This window comes from Gymnogyps californianus, chromosome 19 (assembly GCF_018139145.2).
Source record: "Gymnogyps californianus isolate 813 chromosome 19, ASM1813914v2, whole genome shotgun sequence".
NCBI lineage: Eukaryota > Metazoa > Chordata > Aves > Accipitriformes > Cathartidae > Gymnogyps > Gymnogyps californianus.
The window spans coordinates 3,458,149-3,477,265 of NC_059489.1; the positions used below are offsets into that span (position 1 = coordinate 3,458,149).

A 19,117-nucleotide genomic window follows, 5' to 3' on the forward strand; every position below is an offset into this window, starting at 1 on the left:
GGGCGGGGGCCGCTGACGAGAGGCAGCAGGTGCTGACGAGCTCCCCCCGGCGGGGGGCGGCCCCGCGCCGGGCCTGCCCCGCCCCGCCCCGCCCCGCCCGCGGCCGGGGGCTCGCTCACCCCGCGGGCGGAGCAGCCGGCGCGGGCCCGGGGCTGGGATCCTCCTCCCGCTCCCTACGCGCCGCTCCGACGTCAGGCGCGGGAGCGGGAGGCAGCGCCCAGCGCCGCCGTTGCCAGAGACTCGGCGGCCGCCGGACGGGGCGGACGTCGGGGCGGCGACTCCCGGCGCGGCCCGGCTCCCGGCAGGGGAGTGGAGAGGAGGGCGCTATGGCCGACGTGTTCCCGGGCTCCGAGCCCGGCGCGGCCCCGGACGCGGCGCGGCGCTTCGCTCGCAAGGGGGCCCTGAGGCAGAAGAACGTGCACGAGGTGAAGGAGCACAAATTCATCGCGCGCTTCTTCAAGCAGCCCACCTTCTGCAGCCACTGCACCGACTTCATCTGGTGAGAGACCCCGGGAGCGCCTTCCCCCCCCCCCCTCACACCCACCGGCGGCCCCTCGCCTCCGCCCGGGCCCGCTCAGCTGCAGGGGATTCCCCCCTCCGAGGGCAGCCCCCGCCGCCGTGCCCGGGCTCCGGTGAGCGGCCGCCCCGCTCCTCCCCTCCCACCCGCCGGTTCCGCGGTGCCGCCGTTCCCGCGGGTGGCTGCCCCCGGCCTCTTCCCCCAGGGTCGGGCAGGTGAGCCCCGGCGGGGCAGAGCCCTGTGGCCTCGCTGCCCCCGGCTTTGTCGCATCCTCCTCCAGGCGGGCCGTTGGCGGCCGCCGGTGCTCGGAGGGGCCCCTGCCCGAGCCTGGGCGCACCCCGCTCTCGGGGCGGGGGGAGCCCCTGAACTTGCCGGCGCTCGGGGGGCAGCGCTGGCCAATGCCGCAGAGATCAGCTGGGTCTGAAGACCCACGCCGGGGACATCGCTTCCTAAATGGTCCAGGTCTGTATTTCCTGACCTCTTGTTCTCCCCGGCCCGGGTTCTGCTTGGCTTGGCTGACTTCACCCGCGAAGTCCCCTTCCCTGTGCCCGCCTTCCCGGAGCGGCGGGGAGCTCAGCCAGCGCTACAGCTGCTGCAGTAGAACCGGAGGGTTTTCTGTTTCAGACTGTGGGTGTTGCTGTGTGGCACAACTTCTGTAGCCCTGCCTTTAACTTTGTGATCAGTGCCTGCTTTGTTTCCTCCTGCTGCAGAGGGAGGGCAGGGAGATTGGGAATGCACAGTGACACTGCTGCTACATTACATGTTTAGGAAAGGGAGGGTTTGTTTTTTTTTTTTAAGAGAAGGGTTCCTGCTAGAGAGAAGGGAGGAGGGGAGGAAAACTTCCTACCAACACCCCCATTACTAAGCTGTTAGGGAAAAAATACACCTATCAGTTCCTGCCGTGCCCTCTTCTGGGCAGGGTTGCAGCCCCGCTGCAGGCCGAGCCGCTCGGCTCGCTCTGCCTTTACCGGGCTCAGCGCTGCCCGGCGCCGTTCGCTCTGCTGAGCCGAGCAATGCGAGTGGGCGTGCGGAGTGTGCTGGCTCATGCCCTGTGCCCTCCCCGAGGTGTGAGGCAAGAGGAGCGGGTGTGTACCCTTGCGTTTAGGTGAATGTTTTGTACGTTCAGCGAGCGTGCGACATAAACAACTTGGGCTTCCTCTCCTTCACCTGAGATGTGGCTGAGCTTCAGCCTTGGTCTGCTGCTGAAGTTTTCACTGCAGGTTTTGATGCTGCAAATGAGAGCTGTGATTTATTTTAGCCAAAGTTGTAAAAGATCTAGAGGGATCTGCACCCAGCTGGCTCTGTGTCTACGGCAGGTGCCTTGCTCTTCTTGTGTGTGTTTATGCATCTAGGCACAGACCTTTGCCTTCCTTCTTGAGTTTTCCTCGATTTGCATGCTGAAGACAAGACTGTGATTGCTCCAGAAATGATTGAAATATATTTGCAGAGTAAGGAAGGAGAGGAAAGGAAGAACTGAGATTGTAGACTGAAGAAGAAACAAGGAGAAACAAGTCAACTTTTTGAGTGTTTTTTTTAATTTATTTTTTAATTCTTTTTTCCTGTTTGGAAAAAAAATTGCAAAGTTTGGTATTGTAAAAGTGAGAGACATTCAGAAACTGCTTCAAAGTTAATCTAAAACAGAATGAATTGGGAGGTGTGAAAAAACGCTGCAGGGTTATTGTCGGACTGTGTTTGTGCAGATAACTAGGACAATTAAACAAAGTGGAGTACTGTCATGACAGGACGGATTTGAAAGTGAAAGGGTATCCTGTGGCTGACAGGTGGCAAGAGTAGCTGTGCGCTCCTGTCTTGTCTTGCTAGGGAGTCTAAGGAAGCTCTTAACGCTCATCAGATGAGCATCTGGCAGCTCGAAAACTTTTGTTTCATTCCCTCATTTGAAGATGGGCAACTCTTGAATAAGCGTCATACACCATAAAAAGTGCTTCATCTATTTCCAAAATGCCATGTGGCAATTAACATATGTTTTAAGGTACAAAGAATAGTAAATACAACCTTTCAATGAACCATGCAATAGATTTTTTTTCTTAGATTACATTGGACCAGGTAATATTTACTGCAATAGTTTAGTGCCTCCTTATTTTTTTAAACAACTTTCACCTATCTGCTTTGTTTCTGAAGTGTTGATATTTTTTTAAAGACCGTTTACTTAAAATACATTGTAACTGATCAGGGAGTGGAGTGGACTGCAGCTGGTTAGTGTATGAATTCAGCTCAAACACTGAAGAATGGCTATGCTTTTAGAGTAGATAATACAGGAATGTTCTTTACAAATAACTCTGTTTAAAAGGATGAAAAATTATCTAAAGTCTGTTTCATGTTCTTAGTCCTGCTGTCAGCTTTCCTGCAATTGCGTTTGCACACTTCCAGTACATGCTTTTCACTTCTGTGAAGACAAGAGACAACAGCAGCACAATGACAGTATAGTAAACAAGCTGCCAAGTAAACAAACAACTTTATATTTCTTCTGGTTTTCTTAGTTTAGGCCTACTTATAACAATAACAGGTAGAGACTTTTGCGTAGAAATTTATGGAAATGCTTGAAGCTGTGTAATTTCAGTTTCCACCTGAAGTAACAGTGTACTAAAGGCTTTGTCTCTTCTCTAAATAAATAAGTGGGAAAATTGTTGATATAATTTTTTAAAAAACATTTCCACAAAGTTGATAGTTAAACTTCATGTTGTTAATTGCATACAGCCTACTGGCTGGCTTCTACAGTTCATGGCTTTTGTTCATTTGTCTTTGAGTGTAAGCAGCTCCAGCTCTCCAGATGAAAAACATTCTGCAAAGAGGGAAAATGCAGAGAAATGTATATAGGGAGGATACTCAAAACATTTATTTTTGTGGAAAGAGAATGTTGAATGTTTAAAGATAAACAAATAAATAAAACCAACAACAGTGCGATTTGCCAGAGGTATAATATATGTTGGAACTCTGGATAGCACATACAACACTCATGTGTCACTGTATTCATTGGTAAAGTATTACATGCACATTTGTATTTTGTTATGGAAACAAAGCAAGGAAGCTGGAAGAATAATCACTAAGAAACCAATGGGCCTGTCTTCTCGTTTATATTGAAACAAGGAAAACCTTTAGCCTGCCTCCTTTCCATACAACAAATGACTGATATCTAGCTGAGGCGCATAACAGCATCAGCATGCAATCCTAAAATTTGGATGAAAAACTCAGTCTGGTTTGTTTTATACGCCTTTACTAGAACTTGGAATATTTTACATTGCTGTTAAGTATACATGTGGCATTAAATGAGTTGAAATATTATGCAGTAATCACAGATGATGATAATTGTAGATCCAAAATAGCTTGGAAAATAATAATAAAAAAAAATGTTGCCAGAAGCTGAAATTACATAGCTGGTGACAGCTATTGTTCTCGGCTTTGAAATGGGTGGGCTGTTCTGTGTTGTATATTTTAAAATCTGTTGCTGTCTTAGTAAAATCTGAAGTAATTTAATATGAAGCTATTTTTATGTTGTTATAGATCATTGAGAAGAAATTATAATTAAACATACTAAGACAGATTTTTTCTTTTTCTTTTTTATGCAGGGGATTTGGGAAACAAGGATTTCAGTGCCAAGGTAAGCCACAAATGCTTTGTTGGCTAGTGCACATTGTTGCACCTCATTTTGAAGGTAGCCAAAACTTGCCTACAGGAAGAGGGAAACAAGCCTGGAAAAACTAAGCAAGCATCTCTGCCTGTGTAAATTCTAAAGGAAGACAATTATTCAATTAGATAACTGTTGGTATTTATATCATATACATTGAACAATCAAGTAATTGTTCATACTGTAATAACACAACGTTGTTTTTTTTTTTTTTTAAATCTTGTCACCGTAAATGTCTCATAATCTGCATGTAGTGCAGCTTCTAACTTTTCATGAAAATAATCTGTGCAATTTAGCTTTTGCAGAGACCATTTTTCACATCAGAAGCTCTTGTCTGTGTGGGCGTTTTGGAAAATGGATTCACTTTTTAGTCATATGGCTTCTTTTCATAACCCAAACTCCCTGTTTTTAATTTTCATTCACTGTATGTTTAGGAGAACCTTTGGTTTGAACTATGTTTTAGGACAGGCAGCATTTCTCTGTCTTATGTAATACTCAATTACAAAAAAATCCACCCCTACAAAATCGCTGATTTAATAAATTCTACTAACCTTGAGAAATTGAAAGCTGCTGTAGTGGAAGATAACTATACACATGAAAGCCACAGCATAATATGCTGTATTCTCACATATTCTGTATTTTTGCCAAATTCTTATCATTATTTAGCATTTCATCATAAAATAACCACACCCAACTATTGTTATTTTTTCTATGTCATATGTTTACCTAATTAGGATGAGGCTTTTCGTTGTCCCTTTCTCTTCCCCCACCTTCTTCCCTATCATTTCACCTGCAGATGTACATTGTGTACTCATTAGCTAGCCTTTTGGTTGTTTCTTTCATTACATTTTTTTAATGGTTATTTGCTAATGCTTTAGAGCATATTTGACTATCCTGAATGTTGCTTTTACTTAGTAGTTGGTGAAATTATGGATTCTGTGGTATTTTTGTGAAAGTTGATGTTTGATACTTCTTGAAATTAAACCTCTGAGAAACTGAATGTAGAAGAATGATGCCTTTTAAAGATGTTGCAATAAATATTTTTCTTTCTGCAAGTAGAAACTTGCAGACACACGCATATAGTGAAAACGTTGCATGCCTTAAGGTTAAGCATGCAACCGTGATTTTACCATGAATCTTGTATACAACTTTCTCTGTATCCCAAGATGTTAATATTAAATTTTATAGATATCCTCCAGTTTTTTGCTACTCATCACATCCAAAGCAGTGCTGTAGATCAGTCTGTAGTCCTCAGTCAGTAATGGCATGGCATTTCCTGAATCCCATTCAGGATAGCTCCGTGGTTCCTAGTTAAGGAATTATTTGGATGTTCATTACAGATTTCCATTGGTATACAGAAAATGATTGGGGCTGCATTTAAATTATACAGTTATCTATCTTAAGTTTTGCAGTTTACACAATGTTGACTTTCTCCTGTCTTCCAGTCAGGCAGCTAGTGGCTCAAATTGGACGTGATCCACTGATCTGAGCCACAGATCGAATTTGGTATGGCAGTTCATTTCCAGTGTTTTGGGTTCTGTGGCCAGAATTCCTTCCAGCATTGTAGTTCTGGTTAGCTAGGAATAGTTTTGTGTGATGAGGACTAATCTGTATAAAGCTAGCTAAAAATTTGGATTCAGTCTCATTTTCCCTCCAAACATGCATGAACACAACCAAGAGTAAAAGCAGCAGAGCAGCTTGATTTATTTTTAAATGCTTCAGAAGTGATATGTTTTAGGAATCTAAATATGTTCATACCTGACTTTTGTCTGCATCAGAGCAAGATTCTGCAGTTTCTCTTTGATGGAGACTGTTGTATTCAGTGTTCTTGCCTGTATTCTTATACAGTCAGAATCTCTAAGAAATATTCAAATTTTAGGTAGTTTGTAGCAAGTTATGGTTGGTGCACTAATAAGTTTAAGTAGTGGGGTTTTTTGCTATCATTCATTAAATTCAATTGTGATCAAAATCCAAGAGTTCATACTCTTGGGATAATAGTCTTGAAAAATAAAACTTCCATGATAAAGTTAAGCAGCTGAATCAAATTTTTTCAGTTCAACTTTCTGAAGCTTCCATCTGAAAAGTCACCAGCTAAAGCTGGAAAGACAAATTAGTGACCAAAATTAGTGAGAACATGAAGAATTTAAAAAAAAAAAGGTGTGAAACTAGAAGGTAGGTTGCAAAAAACCCCCTAGTTTCTTTGATTAAGCAACAACCTTTACAGAAAAGAATGACAAATGAAGAATAAAATGGAAATTTCAGTATGACATGAAGGAAAGGAAAGAATATTACAGTGACAGCTCCTAGTATAACTCTAGTTCTTGGTCCGTCAGAGTTTCCATTATAAGAAACTTTCTTAGCTCTGTTTTCAAGAGTGTTGTAAAATCTCCTGCTAGACAGAAACTTGATGTCAGGCAGGTTTCAGAGTTGGGTGGTTTTATTATTTCCAAAGTTGTTTTAAGATCCTCTGGGCTTTGTTACCAAAGGGAAGAGGAAAGGTCCATAATAGTAATGCGTTAAACTCAAATGATGCTTCTACTCTAAGAAACTGCAATTATTCTATGAATATTTGTGTTAGTAATTCTTTAATTAAACAAAAGTCCTAACTTCGTGTTTATGCAGTATTAAACATCGCAGCTAACACAGTATGTTTTTATATATTTTTAAAACTTCCTTTAAAAAAGTGTCATACAAAATGCAGTTCTAGTTTTATTTTTAAGAGATGCCCTCAAAAGAAAGGATTTTTATATTATGTTTAAATTTAAATTTTATTTAAATTAAAACTTAATGCTATACTGTCATGATCTTTTTTGGACCATTAATACCTTTTTTCATTGGGCTTGCTTTGAGCCTTGGAACATGTTTTCAATTGTATGTAATAATTTTTGTTTTCTGATTTCCATGCCTATGTTTCTGCTATAGTGTTCAGCTCCAGTGTTACGTAAAAACATTTAAATGAGTTCTTTGGAATTGAAGAGAAATATTTTCATTTATTTCGTTAAAAAGCTTTGCAAAATTACTATTTCCCCCCCCCTCCTTATTTTTATGAGATCCCTATGAATTTGCAAAAGACAATAAATTCAATTTTGGTATGGCTTTTAATGCCCTTAATGCGGCAGAGGTTCGGGGTGCAATTGCGTTATTACTGCGCAAACGCTTAGCCAGAGACAGCCCACATCCTAAGTAGTTTGTCTTTCTTAATGCGGGTACTCTAGTGTGGCTAGCTACTGTACATACTAGCAAACAGACGTTCAGAACGGCTACTTAGGTTTACAACTGTGAGTTGTGATGCGTTATTTCATGGAGAGGCTGCAGAATTCTGTTGCATTATGGGAAATAAGTTTTTCAGGGAGAGGGTTTGGGGTCAAAAAGTAGCACTGGAAAAAGTCTGGCCCTGTCTTTGGTAATGTGTGAATTTGAAAATGAACTTGAAAGAGTTCAGCTGGATTAACTTTCTCCTAAGGAATATATTTTTACTGCCTCCTGTTATTAGGAAGCGTTTCGCTGTTTGATATTTGTGTTTTAGTCTTGATTTATACAAACACGAACTATTCTAAAATATTGTGCTTTTGAAACAGGAGTTCTTATTCTGCTGTTTTGTTTTTGCTGTTTTCTGTTGATTGTCTTTGTGGTAGCGAAAACATGATGGTAAGATTGTTTAAGGGAGTTATGCCTTTGTTTTGTTTTCTTACATTGTCAAGCAGGACAGCAAGCTGTCTGTAATGCTGAAAGCTTTTCTCTGACGTGCACCTGGAAATACTGCAAGAGGAATGTGAAAAATGGAATAATTTAAAGCATTTTTGAATCTGCCACAGTATGGCAAGCTTTAAGCAAGCTTTTAAGTTAAATTTTGGCTTCGTCATTCTTTTGATACTAACTGTTATACTCTGAGTATAACCTATATTTTTTGCTTTCAGTTTGATTTGTAAGAAAAGTTTTTTCTGGTGAACAGAGCACAACAAATAGCGATTTGCTAAGATGTGAAGAATGTATGTTGAAGAACGTGTATTTAGAGGTTGTTTTAAGTTCAGCACTGAAGGTTCAGCAAGTTCCTTGAGGTGAAAATATTTTTAGTTGCAGTAATATAAATGCGATCAACTCATGTTCCTGATTAAGGGCCTGTTGTTAATTCTCTCCCAAATGGTCAAAATTTGTAGTTATAAACTGCAAGTTTTCCCACTTTTACATGGTTTCTGCAGGGTCTACTGAAGTGCAATGTTCTGCTATAGTTCAGCTTTGAAATACATTTGGCTTAAGGATAATAACTGGCTAAGGAAGAGTTTCACGTTTGTTTTCTAATTTACATAAATAAAAATTAGAGAAATCAATTAAAGCAGATTACTATGTTTAGCCAATCTGTGCAACTATTGCTCTTTCTACTTTTTTTTCCTATCTTCCCTCAATTTACTTTCAGACTAATTTTTTCTGAATGTTGAATTTTATCTTAAGTCGATGTGTTAAGCTTTTTGGAATAGCTTGTGTCATGCTAGGTACACTTCCTAACGCTGCTGGCTCTGGGCTAGTTAGACATCTATAGCAACTCCTTCACTAAAAATGGAAATGGTTGGATTTTATTTGTTTTTTACTGTCCTTGCAAATATCATAACATTGGCACATTAAACTAGCACTTCATTTCCTCTGCGTTGTTTATCTTTTATCTGTTAGTTCTTGACCTCTCTTCTACAATGAAAAGACCAAAGAACCCACTGATGCCTCCTCCTTTTTAAATCATGTATTTTCATTAAAAATGTTGTATTAAAGGTCTTTGTAGAGAGGTGGTCGAGAAACTAATTTTTAGTGCTATATCTGTGATCTGAAGATTTGAACCAATGAAACCTCTGAACACCTGTGACCTGGTTGTCATGTACAGTTTCTATTAATCCTGAGTTCTGTTATAACATGTTTATAGAGGAAGCAGCACAATTAATTCTTTCTTGTGTATGGATCAAGGCTTAGTTCTTGGTTTTCCATCCTGATAGTTGTGTTTCCCCTACCAACAGTTTCTTGTACATTTTACTATCTTCGTTTTCCTTTGTAACCGAAAAAAAACTAAGAAAGAAAAAGTATTACATTGCTGTGTTGCTTCTCATAAAAATATTTTCTGTCTTCCTTACTTGGAAATGTTATTGCCAAAGGGTGGATAAGATACAAAGTAAGTTCCTCGCTCTGTGCCAGAACTGCTTCTCTTGTATCATTATCATTTTTGTGGTAAGATCGGATATTACAGACCACAGTTTGAACAATGTGTGTGTTTTTCTTTGTGCTCTTTATATTAGTTATTAGTCGTGTGCTACAGTTTACATTAACTAACATTTCTATAAGCCTGAGATTGAGAAATTAGTTCCATGGAAGTCATTAAGAGTCTGACTGTTGATGCTTTCTATGTAACTTAACAGTCAGCATGAAATCTCCGAAATGGAAACTTAGTATAGATATACTTAAAGCAGCTGACTCATTAATGTTTTTTCATGCGTATAACTTGGAGGTATCTGTTAAAAAATGGAACCCCCAGAGCAAAAACCAAACCCGTACACACACACACCCCCCAACAAAAAAAAAAGAGCAAAACAAAAAACCCACCTGAGAGCATAAATTGTATCTGCGCACAGACAGCTTCCATGATTCCACTAGCCTGTGTTGTCCTTTCCGTTGGCCTTTTGCCCTCAGCCTAATCTGTGGACTGTGTATCTGTGGACTCCTTCTCAAAGGACAGTAATTTTAATGATCTGCAGACAGTCTGGCATACAGATTATAAGCATGCAGATAAGATGCTTGTTGTGCATTTGTCTTGTCAAATTTTATTTATTTATTCTTCCCCTCCTTCGACTGTCCCTTTCCTTCCCTTTGCAACATATGTCCCGTATTATGAGGAATACGGTCCTGTTAATTGCCTGATACCAGTGTAAGTTGAGATTCTGTTCCTATCCCCGCAGCTGAACTCCGAGAGATCTTTGAAAAATTACCCATGTTCCAAGTTTTTACTGAGAACAGCATTGACATGCAGATGAAACTTCTGAGTCTTAATGAGCGCAAATACATTAGTGTTGGTTCAGTTCAGGAAAGCCCTTCGGAAATGTGTATCCCAGTCGTCCCTCCTTTCACAGTGCTTTGGGTTGCATTGCTGGGTGGTCTTGGAGCATGCAAAGTGGATTCCCTTTGGGTGATACTGAACAGAGAGCTGTGTTACAGCAGCACGTTTAATGGCCTCTAGGTGCTAAAGGGTGTTTGGTTCGTGGATCACACCGCAGCTCATTCAGTGTAAAACCCCTGAAATGTGGGCTGTATGGGTGTCTAGTTCTTAGCACTGTTTTCCTCTACAAATCTGTTCCTGTTGGAGTATTACTTGATAATGTAGACATATAGGTTATGCTTTCAGCAATTGTCTTCTGTGCGGGGAAGGGAATGTATTGTCTCTGAGCATCATTGCTCTATAGAAAGGACAATAGGGCATCTTTGTCAGAAGAGGGAAGATACATGTATTCATGTTGGTGAGGATTCTCTGTTACTACAATCATGTGCATCACAAAAAAATTCTATTTATCAAATAGATAGGGATGAGTCACCATCCCTGGAGGTACTGAAAAGTCATGTAGATGTGGTGCTTAGGGACATGGTTTAGTGGTGGTCTTGGCAGTGCTAGGTTAACGGTTGGACTTGATGGTCTTAAAGGTCTCTTCCAAACGACTTTTCTTTGGTCTTTTTCTAAACGATTCTATGATTCTAGATGCATAATACACAATTCACTAAATACACAATTTACTCAACATAGAACATGACAGTAAAATAGAGAAATATGCCATTGTACTTCTGTTTTTCCAGAAAATTTCCTTGGTGATGTGCTCATCAAAACTGGAAGATAATTAAATCTTCTCTTGTAGCAAAAGTTTTTTTTTTCTTGTATTACATTTCAAGGGCAAAACTATCTTCACCCTTCCCACACTTCTAACATGTTACGTTTTGTTTTGTTTACTTGAATCTGTTCGATATCCCAGCAGTGTGTTCCGGTTAAAAGAAACTGACTGTTCCAGTGCCCTGGATGTAATTCTGTGAAGCTCTTCAGCTTCTAATTAAATATGTGGGAGTGATAGCTCATTCCAAGTTGACAGATAAACCAGTTTGAGTCCTGGACAAGATAAAGTTTGGCATATTCTTTATTTTCCCCTCTGCTTTGGTGTAATACTGCACATCAACTGCTGATATGCAGCCACATATGGTGTTAATTTTATACAAGATTTTTGCGGATGTAAGTGACTTATGCCATGAGTGGAATTTAATGAAATGTTGGAAAGTAAGTTGCAGAAAGATGAAGAAAACAGATTTCCCTGTTGGGATGCATTGATAATTATTTCTTTTATGTTTGTTTTTGTGGATTGTTTCTCTTTAGGGTGAAACGTAAAAATAATAAGTTGTTTAATAAGTACTTTAGGCTCAGTTCCTCAGCTTTTACATCTGCAGTAGAAAGCATGGAAGCCTAAGAGTGAAGGACTCTCTTGTGTACAATTAATAACAGGAACTACCCTTTAAGTGTTTTTAAATTCTTGTAGATGCTGAACATTGTAATTCTGACTGATCTCAGCAGTGCTTGTTGAAGACTTGTAGAGGCTGGGAGTGCTTGGGAGTTGGTTGTCAGCTGTTAATTTTTCAATTGCAGCTATTTATGAATACTGCCTTCCATAAATGCGATTCATAACAGTTACCTTGTATGTCAGGCAAGTGCGTACGTATCTTTCTGTGGATTTCATTGTCATTTAATCTGATCTCTTAATTATGACTCGATTTACGTGCAGTTTTTTGGTTCCTTTCTGCAATTATGTAACTTAGACTGTAAGGTACTGCAGACACGTAGGCCTTTTTTTCAGAATATCTTCTAGTGACTTCATGTAGATTTTGAAATCACAGTACTGTCTTTATTAATTAAAATATTTTCATCAAATGAGCTTTATTAGAAGTCTGGAATATGTCCCTATAAATGTAGAAGCTTACTGGAATTACTATTTTTGTCTGACCCCTATTGTTTACAAAATGTCTTTTTTTAATACTTTATTTAGACTGATACAGAAACATACTTTTTGAACTAAAAATGCAAGTTTGTGCAGAAACACCAAAAATATGGTCATTACTCTCTTAATTTGCTACTTTTTAGTTTTTAAAATGAAGCTGCAAAATTCTAATTAATACTTGTCTTTATACGATGGCCAGTCAAGATTTAGAAAAACACTTGCTCTTCGCTTACAATCACATATATAGGTTTGACACTGTCAGAAGTGTCCATGAATGGACAATGATCAAAACAAATAGCTCGTATGGCACATTCAAGGCTTTATTTACCTTGTGTAATAATTATCAAGTTGTTTTCTTTTTTCTTTTTGCTAAGAAAATAGCCCATATTCAGAAAAGAAAATTGTAATTTTTAACTAGAGTTGCAGCCATTGCCCCTTTTTTCCTTTATCTTCAATCAAAAGAATTGTATAAAGCTATTAATATTGTATATGTTGCAAGCATTTACATATAGATAAATGAAGCTTGTAATTGCATTTGGAAGTTGCAATTTTTATTCTGGAGCAAAACTTTATGAAGATTGTGTTTCTGAAAATTAGATATTTTTTCCTTCCAAATGATCCTTAAAATGATAGTGTAATGAATATTGGTACCAATTTAATTAACCATTTTCAAATTTTAAATCTACAAGAATCAGATGTTTAGAAATTGGGCTTCTGTATGCTTGGGTTTCAAAACCACTAATAATGTACATGAGTGTGTCTACCTAGGATATGTTAAAAAAAGATTAGTGTCTCGAAAAAGTGTATCAGATACTGTCCGTCCTTATTTTACTATTAAATATGGGAAAAGTACATATTACAAGGTACAGACTGCAGATAGAAATTCTCATTTTGAAGGGTGTTGAACTTTATTCCCAATGTAACTCTCTTTCCAAAGCACAGATATTTCACTCTTCATTTTCATTTAAAATTAATAGCATTTTTAACTTCTCTGGAATGTGTGCTAAATGTGTTATTTTAGTTCTTCAGTAAACAAAACATTATTCATGTACGAGGATGAGCTGGAAGAATAGTTTATCTTCTTTCAACTTCTAGTCTGTGCCGGGTTATTATTTTGTTCTTTATTCACCAGGACATCAGCCAGAATCCACTTCATAGTATTCTTGTCCTCAAGAAATTGGTCATATTAATATTAAAAAAAAAGGTGAATCTTTGTGCTGGCAGAGCGCAGAAAGAAGCCTTATCTTATGGCAAGCTATTGTGTACGTTAGTGTCTTAGTGGGTTGATTTTAAAAGTCTTTGCTTCCTAAGACGCTATTGTTAGTAATCATGATCTGCATTCTTACAACTTTTCTCTGCAGATAAGCTGAAAAAAGCTTTTGGGAAGTGCAAAATGATCCCCTTCGTAATTGCTTTTGCTTGCTAAAGTATGTCTCTGCAGTGTCATTGTTTCTGCTTCTGTATCACGCTGCCTGCATTTCCATGGCAGCTTCTGATTCTCTGGGCGAAGAAGTGTTACCTAGTGCCTGTTCTCTAGTACCTGTTACCTGAACTAGATTTCCATTTTTTGCACACAAGCTTTGAGCCACAGAGAATTTTTGTGTGTCTGAAGATGATGACGTCCTGCTAGCTGATGACAGGTTCTGAGCATCTTGATTTTCTCCTCTTCCAGGATTTTATGAAATAAATGGATTTCAACCCAACAATTCTCTGAATTTGTTTGGCTCGGAGGAATTGTTAAAAAATAATCATGTTACAATAAATATAGAAATAGACTAATGCAACAGAATTGATTATAAGGGTGTATTTTTTTTTTTCCAAGTTTTTCCATCATGGCAGGTTAGTTGATTGAATTTGTGATGTGCCTTAAAATTAGTCAGATTTTGGATTGCTCTTACCTTGTTTGCTAACTTTTACTTTAAACGCATTAAATTTGAGAGCATTCCAAGTATGTCAGTTTTATATCTTCCTTTCTTGTCATCGGCTTCTACAAATTACATCTGTTGGATATATTTTTATAAAATGGAGCTTCTCTGTTGATGCAAGCAGATGCAAACACAGTAGAAAGCAGTAGGTACAATCCTGTGCATGGATATTTTTCAGTTCTTCTGTATGTGTATAGGCCTATTGAGACAAATGTTGCAAGATTACAGAAAGAAGGGAGAAAAAAGTAATTTTGTTTATGTTCTGTTTCAAATATTTTGGTGCCTAGATATTGCTCAGAATTCCTCTTGACGTTATTGGGAGGTCCTCAGGTGTGAGCCTTTAAAATGCAGTAAAGGCTCAATAAATCTAGTTGTGCAGCTTAGTAAGGCCAGTTCTTGTGGTGTCTCCATTGCATTGTATGTCCATGACAAATGAACACAACTGTTGCAACTGTCTGAAGACCCTGGGGAATAAAAGTGCGTTTTGTTAAATATGAAAACTGATTAAAATTCCATTCTTATCCCAGTATCTTAGTGGGCAAAAAGGTGGTGTTTTTTATGGTAATTTATTTCTTTGTGTTGCTATTTGCTTGTCTAAATCTGACCTATATGTTGGTACAAATAATATAGGTTCTTTAGTGTTAGTTTCTGAATTGCCTATGCAGTAATATCCCTGATTTACCTCTAAAAAGGAGCACTGAAAAACAACGTAGCTGCTGACAAGGGTTTTAAAGTGCAAGTGGTGGATATGTTTTATACATTTTTTTCTTAGAAGCGGTATTGTTTCCTAATAGATCGTACAGTCATTATGCCAACTGCACAGCATGCTATTGCATTAGATGATTTTAGGCTCTGGTGTTCTGTATGCTATTGCCAGTTGTTTCACTGAGTAGTACTTTTTAGTGTTTTGTTCTACCTTAGATATCCAGGTGTGCCTGATAAATCTTGTAGGCTGTAAAACCGATGCCTGCCCTTGTTGACATATGTGTAGAAGTCAGCAAAGCTTATTTCTAAGCTTTCTGCAAAACTGAAGTCTTGTGTCAACTTCCTGATGCTGTATAATGAGGAACAATTTAGTTGTCATGTTTGTATAAAGTTCTGTTCATTTCATTAAGCTTGAGTTTGGGTTTCTTTGAACACTTGGCAAAACGAAAATTATGTTGTATATTATTAAACCTGGTACAAGGCTAGGTGTCATTTTCATTTTATAATGTAAATATGTTATATTACAAATATTTAAGGCTTGTATTTTATTGATAATTTTGTATGTGCTGCATCATCATTTCATGGCAGCAAATGTTTTACATAGTTTCTATGGGTTTGGATACTTGTCAACAAGTATCCCGAAGACAACAAGGTCCGTTAGTTTCGGGGATACTCTTGAAAGTCAATCAAACAGGACATCCCTGGAAGCCTAGAACTGCTTTAGTATCTGGGACAGAGATAACGGAGCAGATATGCCTGACTTCGACTTTTTGCTCAATATGCCTTGTCCTACTCCAGGTTTCTTTTTTTATAAATAGAATAGAAAATGTAATAAGAACACTAAAATATTTGATAATAGAGCTGTTTCTATGTTGGGAAGAGGGAGGACAAACATTTGTCACCATTGCATCCCTTTCCCAGTTTCTGTAGAAGGTCTTTGACTTCAGATTCTTTTGTTTGCTGCCTGTGCCTTAAACTTCTCTCTGGGTCTATGTTGTTGTTGTGCATGTTTATAATCATACTCTGCAACTACAGCTCCAGTTTTTAAACAACCCAGTAACCATAAAGGGCATATAAAGTCCCAAGGCTTTTTACTGCTACTGTCATCTTAAGTGCTTTTGAATCCTGATAACAGCACAATAAAATGTGGGTGGTTAGGTTAATGTGACTGACAGTGACTGAAGCTTCATGTTAGAAGATATCGAGTGAACAAATTCATTGATGCAAGGCCATGAATTCATGGACACATCATAATTTTGGAGTATTGATTATTTAAGTAAAAGTGTAGCTGAAGACTGATGAAGGGAATAAAAGACTTCATCATATATCATTAATGTATTAGGGAGGTCTAATTGGGTTTATGCAGGTTTTTATAACAAGCTTTCTGCAAAAAGCATTGATAAATATGCTCGGTAAATTTTAATGAAGTCCTAAACACTGTCCGTGGAGCTTATTTTGTAATTTAAATCAATGCAAAGAGTACTAGTAGTAGAACTTACTGTAGAATTAAATTTTTAATAAATCTTACTCTTTCTTGGCTTTTATTCAACTTATGCAAATACTGACCTTTGAATTCTTACTATTGCCTATGTTTTACTGAGCTTTGCTTTGAAGGGGCGAGGGGATGGGTGTGGTATCATCTTTAAGCTTTTGTTGTAATAGTTAAAAGGGCAGTGTCAAACATATGGATCATTTGACATTTAACATGGCAAAATGAAAAGGAAATCGGTGGTAAAATCAGTAGGGTTAATTTTAGAACCATCAAATGTGAAGCGTAGAGAATGGAAACTAGGCTGGCCAGCAGGTAGCATAACTGATGTACTTCCAGAACTTCTAAAACACAGTTCATATCAGTTCTGCAGTCAGGGGTACTCTTTGTAAGAGTGTAGGATTGTATTCATGTTGAGCCAATAAATGTTCTTAATATTTTAAAGCCTGGATCTTGCAAGCTGCTTTGTATGAATGGATCAGTATCGCAGTCAATGAACATCTATCTATTACATTGTTCTATATGGAACAACTGTTGGGATCTGACCTTAATCTGTAGTTAATAGTATAGGCTTTAATACTTATTTTTATTTGCAGTGCAGAGATCCTCTGAATAACTGAAGCCTCATATTATGCAGAATTCTGCATTAATATTTAGTAAAGTGAGATGCCCTTCATACAGAAGGTTTAGTAACAGAGAGAGACACTAGGTGTGCTGATATGTGCACGTATTATCCTATCACTTTCCGTATGTATTTTTTTGAAGGGGAAATTATTTGCTTGAGCTTGGTATTGAAATTTCAATTTAACAGCATGATGATATCTCTTCAAATTTTACATAAAAATATTCTGTGATATCAATAGTTGATATAATTTAAATTATGCTCATTATGGCTGTATGTAAGGACAGAGCTATAAACACTGCCTGAAACATTCATTGGATGTAATATATACCTCATCAGGAGGGAGTGGCCAACTTGGGGACCATGCAAAAAAAATTTCTTGTTACACACACATCTCTCGTAACAGTAATATAAGAAGCAGTAGTAAGAAGATGCAACTCTTACTTCCTAGGTAACTCAGAGAATGGCTTCATCCCCTGTGCATGTATAATACATAAATACACTGTGTGAAATAATTTGGATGATTTTACCATGCTACACAGTGTTGATCCTGTTAGGAAAGGCCTAGAGCACCCTGTATTTCTCAGCAAATAGAGTTCTGCCAGGCTTAATGATATGGAGATGATTCTTTGTTTTCATTCCCCCCCCTCTTATTTTAGAATATACTTATCAATGGAGCAGAATATCATATACTTAAAACTTGTTCTCAGCAGATAAGTCCTTGTCACTTAATATGTAACTTTCCTGTTGTGCTGTTGTGTGTAAGGAAAGCTCAGGTGATGGCTCTGGGTATGTGTGGTGTGGTAGGAGAAACTTGCTCCTTGAACCAAGTTCTGTCTGTAGTTACTATTGAGTTTTAGGGCGAATGAGTTCTTCCATTCAGGTTATTTTGCTGTACGCAGTTAATTAAATTAAGAGGACGACAGAAATTGAATGGGTAATGGGAAAGAGAATGATCTTGCTTGAGAAGATGCTCAAGACGTATTTTCTGTTGTGCCATCTGTAATATTGATAAGAAAATAAGTTGTGGGTTTGGGTGTTTTTTTTCCCCTGTTACAGCATATTTTGATAAAATAGAACCCTTAATTCTAGCTGTTGTTGCATGGGCAAATTATTTATCCCTAGGTTGACGCTTAAAAACAGAGTAATTTATTCTTCTGTGGTATCTCTTTCTGCACTTAGAAATTCATTCTGACCTGATGGTGAGATGCAGGGTAGCAGATGCAATCTTTGGATCAACCAGCTACAGCTTTTGTGTTAACCAGTCATCAGGAAATATCACTAAATTACTGGAGTACAAAACACATCTGTTGGAAATATGTTTAAGTCTTTTGTGAAATAGGATGGGAAAAGCATTACTAGAATGGGGAGTGGCTTTAGAAACAGCTGTGCTAAACAACGAAGTGTGGACCATGTGAATGAGCTCTTTTCAGAAATCCAAGCAGACCTAGTTGGAGTTGGGTTCGTGTGGCTTCTCTCCAACTGTTTTGTTTCTCTGACTATTGCATAAGTGAATTCTGTAGTTTGTTCGGGTTTTCTGTCGGTTTGAAATCTGCCTGTGTGCAAGCTGGTGGGCAGCAGCCTAAATGCATATGTGGCTTTCCAAGAGTTAAAGCTTGCAGGTTTTAGTTGCTTATAATTCCAGATTTAGTCTCAACTTCACTAGGTATGTTGCCTCCTTATTTTTGAAGGAATGGTGTCTTAATTTCTGCATTCAAAAGGAAAGCATTAAGACTATGAATCAACCCTTTGTTAATTTGCTTAGCCCTCAACTTTGATATTTTATTAATTCATTTTAGTGGCATAATCCATGTTGCCATGAGGATGTTTTTCAAGGCCACATGTCTGCTCTTAGAAATTGATGTCCTGCTGTGTTTCATAACAGCATGTCCTAATTCTAAAGTTGCCTGTCATGTAGCCCTGATGCAAGTGTTCCCAGCCTTTTCCCTTCCTCACCATCTCATGCTCTCTGTACACAAGTGCCACAAGCCTCACTTACCGGTTCTTAAAAGCATAGTGGCAATTACAGCACCAGGACTTTGCAAAGCATTGATGTGGCACTTGAAGTGGGAGCCCTGAAGGAAGATAATGAGTTCTGTATTACTTGTTAACACAGGATGAAACGTCAGTTTCTTTCAGCACTCTTGGTAATGAATCCTTCAAAAATTTCAGACTGAAAATAGAAAAAATCTTTTTGCTAATGCATATTTTGGACT

General features: G+C 38.6%; 1 protein-coding gene across 1 annotated transcript in view; it reads left to right on the forward strand.

Annotated features, from left to right (window-relative positions):
- Positions 1 to 326: 326 nt before the first annotated feature.
- PRKCA (protein kinase C alpha) overlaps positions 327 to 19,117 on the forward strand; it is a 156,708-nt gene continuing 137,917 nt past the window's right edge. Inside the window, 2 exon segments of the mRNA XM_050908590.1 lie at positions 327 to 499; positions 4,102 to 4,133. Of these exon segments, the coding sequence (XP_050764547.1) occupies positions 327 to 499; positions 4,102 to 4,133 (205 nt within the window).